The sequence below is a fragment of the Lactuca saligna genome, chromosome 5, assembly GCF_052625555.1.
Source record: "Lactuca saligna cultivar CGN05327 chromosome 5, ASM5262555v1, whole genome shotgun sequence".
NCBI lineage: Eukaryota > Viridiplantae > Streptophyta > Magnoliopsida > Asterales > Asteraceae > Lactuca > Lactuca saligna.
Window position 1 is genome coordinate 200,378,969 of NC_136421.1, and position 9,557 is coordinate 200,388,525.

Genomic DNA, 9,557 nt, shown 5'->3' on the forward strand with positions numbered 1-9,557 from the left:
AGTATTACAAAAGAAATGAAATAAAATGTTTGTTCTATTAAGTTGTGAATACGACCAAAAAATAACATAAATTTGGTGTTAGTCTAGTGGTGGTCCGACAACTGTCTTAATGTTGTCGGATGACTGACTGTCAAACAACTAGTGGCAACTACTTGTAAACTAGGTAATGAAAAAGTTTGATTAATATAATATTAATATTTGATTTGCCCAAAATGCCCTTAATAAATAACAATTTTTTTTTTCATATTTCATACTCTCATTCATTTTGTTAAGTGTCATTTTTGTTATTATTTTAAATTAAGTTTTTTTCGTATGTCATTTTATGATTTTTTTTATTAAATTACACTTAGTATTTAATTGTAATAACTGTAATATATATATATATATATATATATATATATATATATATATATATATATATATATATTTCATTAATACAATTTTTTTAATTTCAAAATCCCTAAACTAATGTCTAATTATTTCTTTTGTTTATTTATTTATATTATTTGTATAAAATTAAAAAAATGATCATTTCAATTTCAATAATTATATATATTTTTTTAGTTTTTTTAATAAATTCAAACTCCTAAATATCTAAATCATCATATTTAACTTTTATTTATATATATATATATATATATATATATATATATATATATATATATATATATATATATATATATATATATATATATATATATATATATATATATATATATATATATATATATATATATATATATGGTTAATGTAGTTAATTTTCCTTTTAATTATTTAAAAGTACATAAATTAGAGAAAATAAAACCAAATGTCAAAAGAGTTTTGAGTTCCAGCCAGATATGCGATGCGACTCTTTCCGATTCCTGTGGAGAGTATGAAGGTACGATTACCATTCTTTATCCGTTCACTTTGATTTATTTTCATCAAAGCATTCTCCTTTAGCATGGCTTGTCTCCGATTTCCAGTAATCCCTTTAAATCATACTTCTCCTGTCAGCAAATCCCCCAAACCACAAACCCATTCGATAAAGCCTCAAGATAACGAAAAACATCATCAAATTCTTTACAATTCTTACTTTAAACACATTTCATCTGTTTGTAAAGAGGGGAAACTGCAAGAAGCTGTCCACATGCTTTTTGAATTGGACTCTCAGGACTTCGAAATTGGAGCAAATGTTTATGGCGATTTACTTCAAGGGTGTGTTTACGAGAGGAATCTCTCTCTGGGTAAGCAAATTCACTCAAGAATCATTAAAAAAGGCGAATCCTTGGTTAAAAATGAGTACATTGAAACAAAATTGGTTGTTTTCTATGCGAAATGTGATTGTTTGGATGTTGCTTCGAGTCTATTCCGTAGATTAGACCAGAAAAACGTGTTCTCTTGGGCTGCCATCATCGGACTATATTGTAGAATGGGTTATCTTCAAAATACATTGTTGGGATTTTGTGCAATGATAGAAAACGGGTTTGAGGCTGACAATTTTGTTGTTCCGAATGTGTTAAAAGCTTGTGGTGGTCTTTCGTTCATAGAGTTTGGAAAAGGCGTTCATGGGCACGTTGTGAAAAAGGGATTTCAAGAATGTGTCTTTGTAGCCAGCAGTCTCGTAGACATGTATGGCAAGTGTGGGGCTCTTGAAGATGCACGAAAGGTGTTCGACAATATGCCCGAAAGAAACGTAGTCACTTGGAACTCAATGATGGTTGCTTATGCTCAAAATGGTATGCACGAGGAAGCAATCCGTGTCTTCAATGACATGAGAACAGAAGGGATTCAACCCACTGTGGTCTCCATGGTAACCTTTCTTTCAGCTTCAGCTAATTTGTATGCTCTTGAAGAAGGTAAACAAGGTCACGCCATTGCAATTTCAACAGGTTTAGACTCAGGTAACATCATAGGTACTTCTTTAATCAATCTCTATTCCAAATCTGGTTTAATCGAGGATGCCGAGAAAATCTTTAACAAGATCCTTAACAAAGATACAGTAGCATGGAATTTGATGATATCTTGTTATCTACACAACAACCAAATCCAAAAAACTATAAATTTATGCCACAAGATGTTATCACAACGATTAAAATTTGATTCTGTCACAATGACATCAATCACAACAAGTGCAGGCAATACCCAGAATTTAAAACTTGGAAAATCAGCACATTGTCAAATTATAAGAACCCACCTCATATCTGACGTGGCAGTTTCAAGCAGCCTTGTGGACATGTATGCAAAATGTAACAAAATTCACAATGCAAGAACGGTTTTTTCCTTAACGGGTACTAAAGATCTTGTGTTATGGAACACATTATTGGCTGCTTATGCTGAAATTGGCTCAAGTGGTGAAGCATTAAATTTATTCTATAAAATGCAACTAGAAGGAATTCCACCGAATACCGAATCTTGGAATTCGATAATTCTCGCGTTCTTGAAAAACGGTAAAGTCAAAGAAGCAATAGATTCTTTTTCGGAAATGAAAATCTCCGGGTTCGAGGGTAGTTTAGTCACTTACACTATTTTGATCTTCGGGTTAGTCCAAAACGGATTTGTTGATGAATCAATCTCAATATTTCAAGAAATGCAAGAAAACGGGATCAAACCGAATAATATAAGCATTGTTGGTGTACTTTCGGCTTGTAAAACTCGTGCTTCTTTGCAACTCGGAAGAGCGATACACGGATATGTATTACGTCACGAGATGGGTATAAACGTAATTTTGGCGACTTCATTGGTCGATATGTATGCAAAATGTGGGAATATAGATTATGCGAGAAAGGTTTTTGATATGATCTTTGTCAAGGGTTTACCGTTGTATAACGCAATGATTTCTGGTTACGCGTTACACGGTTGTGCCGCTGAAGCACTCGCGGTATTTTGGGAGTTGCAGAATGACGGTTTTGACCCTGATGAGATAACGTTCACAAGTGTTTTGTCGGTATGTCGACATTGTGGGCTTGTGAATGAAGGTTTGGGGATTTTTGTTGATATGATTAGAAAGTATGGTGTGAAGCCGAGTATGGAGCATTTCGGTTGTGTGGCAAATCTTCTTTCCAAATGTGGAAATGATGAAGTTTTTCAATTTGTTGAATGTATGCAATTTGAGCCCGATTCGCATATTTTGGGATCTTTGCTTGATTCTTGTACTGGGACTGGGACTGGGATTGGGACTGATACTGTGAAATATTTAATGGAGAATTTGATGAAGATTGACCCGGGGAATTCGGGGAATTATGTGGCGGTTTCGAATGCGTATGCGGGAAAGGGAATGTGGAATGAAGTGTTGGAATTGAGGAATTTGATGAGAGAGAAAGGAATTAAGAAGAGTCCGGGGTGTAGTTGGGTTCAAATCGGGAAAGAAGTTCATGTTTTTGTGGCTAATGATCGATCGCAATCACGAACGGATGAGATTTACTCGACTTTGGCGTTACTAAGAAAGGAAATGCTAGGGAATAAGGATCCTTGATTGGTGGAATTGGAATTTGTATCAAGTTCATGGTTTCTATAATTAGAAGCAAAATGGGAGGTGAAGGTGAGGATGATTTTTTAACATGAGAAGATTTGTATAGTTTGGTTTTATGTGTAAAGAGCTTTTTGAAGCATTATATTACGAGGTGCATAGATATTCCAAGCATTATATAATGATACAAAAAATTGTAAATTTTGTTTCACCCAAAAAATGAAAATATCTCTAATTTATACAAAAGACAAATACCTTTGTTTTCGTCATTGAAAATGGTCTAAAAAGATTCTTCCCAGTTCAATCTAGTCTGTCTGGTGTATATTCCTATGTTGTGTAATAGAGTGTGGCAACCTTATGAACACATTGATCAATTGTGATCAATTGTGATTTGTGTAATAGAGTGTGGCAACCTTATGAACACATTGATCAATTGTGATTTGTAACACGTGGCAAAAATAAAGTATACTATATTTATTTTTTAAAATATGTACTTCATACAAGTCAATATGTTTTAGATCTTATACGGGATCAGATTCGAGCCGGGTTTATAATTTTTACAAAACAATTTAAATTTTAATTATCAAAAGAAAAGCACTATGACTACTCCATTAAGCTCTTTCCGTTATCCATAATGCTTGTACTTGTAATCATGGAACAATTAACAAATGTAAGCTTAAGGCTTAGTGAGTAATTTCTTCCTATGTCTTTAATACAAGATCGTTTTTTGTATCAAACAACTCATATAACCCTCATAGGTACGATATATATTTCTTATATATTCTTCATGACTTCATTTAGTAACACTGTCTCATATCAAGAATTAGTTATCTCATTCGATCTCATCTTGTATTCATCAAGATCATCTCAACGAAATTCTCATACATAACACCATGCAATCACCTCTCATGGGTTTACTAGTATCGAATTTCATTCTCTATCAATCATTATCTTTCAAAAATCACATATATTTTAAATATGACATGCCAATTATAAATTCTTGAAATCTTATTAAACATACCAATAATCACTAAATCAATATATAAGGAAATCAAATTTTATTCACACTATCTCATATCAAGAATTAGTTATCTCATTCAATCTCATATTGTATTCATCAAGATTACATCAATATCATCTCAACAAAATTCTCATACATAATACCACCTAATCACCTCTCATGGGTTTACTAGTATCCAATTCCATTCTCTATTAGTCATTCTTTTAGAAATCACATATATTTTAAACATGACATTTCAATTATAAATTCTTGAAATCTAATTAAACATACCAATAATCACTAAATCAATATATGAGGAAATCAAGGTTTACTCACCTTGTCCCTTATGGTTTATTTGGATGATATCCCAAGGAACTTCATTTCTCGGCCCTTCCTCTAGATTTCCTAATTACAATTATCTCAGAAATATCATTAACAAGATCAATTACACATTTCAAACTCATAAATATAAATTCTCATTTGTGAAACCATATCATTTATTCATCCTGAATAGAATCTATAAGTATATCAATCAATAAATACACATATGAGGTTTAATTTACCTATTATATTAATACATACATCAAAATCCAACATTCAAAGACTTAATTCATTAAGTCATATTTCTTCACTCATGAACCCTAATCCTCATTAATCAGATTTAACATACAAGGTTCAATAACATAGTATTAAACGGGAATTAAGTCATAATATATCATATAACATCCTAATTTTATCAATTGAACTCAAACCCTTCATCTAGGGTTTCAACCAATCTTTCAAACTTTTCCCTAAATTCTCAACAAAAGTGTTATAATAGATGATTATCCATACCTTGATTTAGCAAATTGGAACTCTATGCCTTTAATATCTTCAAAATCGGAATTAAAAGGGTTAACTAGGTGTAAATTGCACCTTAGTATGTGTTTCTAGAGAGCTAAAATCGAAATACTTTGTTTAAGGACGTAAATTATTTTAACATCTGATGTGTCATCACGTCGTGGCGCTTTAGCGGTCACGTCGTGAGCATCATTTGTGACATTTCTTTTATACAACAAACGGGATCCGGATAACATACTTTCTCATGTTGTGACTTATCTCTTTCCACGTCGTGACACTCCATAAGTAGAATGCCCTCACCGTTCATTGGCATAACTCGTTTTACCGTTCTCGCCCACGTCATGACATCTTCTTGTCATATTGTGAGAATCATTCATCATGTTTTTTCTCATTCAGATTCCTTACACAACATTCATACTAATCATAATGCTATAAAACATAACATATCTCTACACAACTTTCATACATTAATACTCAATTTTAAGCAATTAAACATAAAATAACTGCACTTAAGGATAATCATAGATTAAGTCAAAATGCACAAAAACAGTATTACATGATTCTAGAAGTTTATTCTAAGTTTTTACAAACTTATTTGAGTTTTGTAAAGACTAATGCTTAGAGCACCCGTTTTAGCGACTTTAATTAATTGAACCATGTATTAGCGACTAAAATATGGCTTCCGTTTTCTAAATATTTCATGAGGATCATATGAATAGTCCTGGAAAATGACTCTTTCTATGTATTTTGTTTATTAGTTTTGTAAAAAGATTTATAGTTATTACATAATATGAATGTTTTTTTATATATGTATCCATAAATGAACCGGTTTATTTTCTTTTCTTTTTGTAGACTAAGATAATTTACAATATTGTAGAAAATAGTCGTTTTTAAATGTTATTTTACAAATAAAATTTTCTTTTTTACTTAAATTTTGTTAATTTATATTTTCTCAAAACCCTCGTCTCATTAATTAACAATATATATGAATTACATGAGGGTAGAGTCGTTAACACTTAACATTTAGCGGTTACATACTAATATGTGTACTTCACTTTTTCCATGTAATATAGTTGACATTTGTTTACTCATCCCTTTGTATGTCTCCTTTTGTTGGTTTATATGCTCATATGCAAGAGGTCATACATGTGAAGCAGTCACTCTATCCATGTAAATGCATAGCTACCTACATCTACATCCCTTACGCTATCTCAATGTAATACTAAGATATGTTGTTGTATATAGGAATTACAACATCAATATGGATCGAAATAATTATGATGCTACAAATAATTATAGGAATTACAACATCAATATGGATCGAAATAATTATGGGACATGATGCTACAAATAAATACAAACATATATTATATACTAACGACACCCTCTCCCATATATTATATACTAACAACCACTTCCCCACATGATTGAGTTCACTTTCAAGCTGGATTTGAAATCAACGTAGAAGGGGTCCCTTTTGTGAAGATGTCAACATATTAGGATGAAGAAGGAAAATGTAACATATAACACGCGGACTTAGCCCAAAGCAACTTCGTCGTGAGCGAAGTGAATGCTAATCTTAATATGTTTGATCTTTTGATGCTTAATGAGATCTTTAGAGAGGTACACAAAGCTGAGATTGGCATAGTACATAATTGCAGCACTAGTGGTTTAGTGATGAAGCTCGCAAAGAAAATTTCAAATCTAATAGGTTTCATAATAGTGTTTGCAATATCGTGATACTTGGCTTCAACACTTGTTCTACAAAGACACAGTAGCAAGAAGTGGAAAGTCTATTGGTTAGGCAACATGCCCAATCAACATCAATGTGGATGTTGTGTTATTTTGTATTTCTGAAACTTTTTATGATTTCAAGTTATTTTATATTAATTTATAACCCGTGAGAACCACGGTTATAAAATCAATTAGACTTTTATAGTAAAAAATCAAAATTATTAATCATTTATTTTAAATAAATTACTAATTAAAAGATGTTTTTATTAATTATGTGAAATTATAATCGTTAATTCAAAAAAATATGTAAAATTAATTTTTATTATATATTAGACATTTTTTATTTGTGAATTAATGAAAACAATAATATAAAATTTAAAATTTAAAATTTAAAATAGAGAATAAATATATTGACAAATAGTATCACATTAATGAGGATGTTTAATAAATTTTAAATAAATAACTAATAAATTGACAAGTGGCAACACATTAATTAAGAGATCTAATATGGTGATATATGACAAAATAACTAATTTTTTTATTAGTATAGGATTGTAAAAAAGGTGTTTTATAGGAAACTTAAATTCAATTTCAAGTTTTCTGCAATTTTCTTAGCTTTATTAGCAGCCGAGTCACAGTAATTAACAAATCATTCTAAAATTTTCACGATAAGATGAAGAAGCATTTGAAAATTCTTGAGAAATTAAATTGCTCATTTTTATATAAAATTGCATGGCATGAAATCAAATATAGAATAAATAAATGTATGAGAGTACACGATTTACCAAAGATTCAACACCTTTTATAGTTTTCTCTATTATCGCTTACTACAACTAATTTTATTAAAAAAAATTATTTGAAAAACTTGAGTTTTATATATAGTTTTAGCACTTTCGGTATAACTGTTCCAATGCATAGCACATAAATCCATCGATATATTCAAGTAAACCCTCTGTTCTTTTTGCAGTACTAGAGAACATGTTACATATTATTTCATATGTCCAAAGAAAGTATTTGCTTTGTGACGAGAATGTACCATATATATCAGACAAAACTAATTAAGACAATAACAACCACATGGCATAAAAAGATTTAGAGATTATACCAAGTATATGTTTTTCACATCTTAAAGATTCCAATTCAAATTAGATCCACTGTCATACACATGTTCTCGTATACAATTAATTTATAAGTCAAAAGTTTCCAAAAGATCTTATAACATATTGCAAAATACCTAAACCATACGCATCTTCTACACATAGAAGTATAGAGAAGACCTAATACAATGCCTTAATTGTGTCTCTTGATATCATGGGCCTGGAGGCTGGCACCCAGCCCATGGTTTGGGCCGGCCTTGTGTATGTGTTTTTTTTTTAAAATATAAAATAATATATTTGATATCTTCAACTATGGCCCTCTACGTCAGAAGTCGCAACCATAATGCGACAACGAAAATTTGCATACGCAATGTTTGATTAAACAAATCAAAAAACTTGATACGGGATATTATAAACAAAGTTTAAAGTGATCAATAAAGAAAGCCATGAAGTGGAGCCACGTGGCATGTTATGAAAAAGGAAGATTTTATGATTTAGTTCAACGAATGTTGACGTTAGCAGCATCCCTTTGCCTTTTAATGTGGGACTGTTTCTTCCCTTTTGGCTGGCAACACTCGACAACAAGAGGACGATCCTTTTGCCATTTGCAACATTACTTATAAATAAGATAATACTAGATTACCTTCAAAACAAATGAACTTTTTTGTATTATTTTGAAATGGAAAGGAAAATAAATTAGCTTGTTATCTAGCTTTATTTATTATTCATTTAGTGGTTATTCAAGATCTATTGGTTTTATATATTTGGATCATATTTTTTTTGGCTTTTCATTATAGTATCTTCTCATTAACTCTCATTACTTTATGATGTTACTTAAAAAGTCTTCTCAACATAAACGCGGTGAAAATATTTGGTGAAAATATTTTCTTTTAAAAGACAGGTGTATTCCGTTTGACTAGGAAGTGTATATTTGTTTTCAAATATAGGTTATCTTTAAATCCTTATATATAATGATGAAATTTTATTATTATCAACGAGTTTGACAAAAAAATAACAATAAATCAATTAAGTAAACAATAAATAAAATATTTTTCTTATACATGACATCTACACTAAACTAAATGTGTGGGAAAACCAAGTTCAAGAAAAGAAAAGTAACTCTACGCAAAGAACATCCGGTTTTGGTATGACTACAGACACAAATTTAAGACTCCTTACGAATCATCTTCTTGTAAAAAACTTTTAAACTCTTTATTGAAACTTTATAGATAAGGTCGGTCGTCCCTTTACCGCACATTGTGGTAGCTGATTTGACATCACAGTTTGCGGTGAACACAATTCCGACTCCCCCCCACCACGAACTCGGAGATCCTTACCGTAGGAGGTGATCTTACCATGTGTGATTTCGACTGTTTGAACATTTCACCGTTGACATCGGTCATTTTTTCAACTTTTTTTAGATATTTTAACTATAAAT

At 30.9% G+C, this 9,557-nt stretch overlaps 1 protein-coding gene across 1 annotated transcript; it reads left to right on the forward strand.

Moving 5' to 3' along the window:
* The first annotated feature begins 816 nt into the window (after window positions 1-816).
* Window positions 817-3,649, forward strand: CRR21 (Tetratricopeptide repeat (TPR)-like superfamily protein). The gene has a single exon (XM_078958249.1). It carries the CDS (start codon window positions 944-946, stop codon window positions 3,452-3,454), a length of 2,511 nt encoding a protein of 836 aa, XP_078814375.1. The 5' UTR covers window positions 817-943; the 3' UTR covers window positions 3,455-3,649.
* Window positions 3,650-9,557: the final 5,908 nt, after the last annotated feature.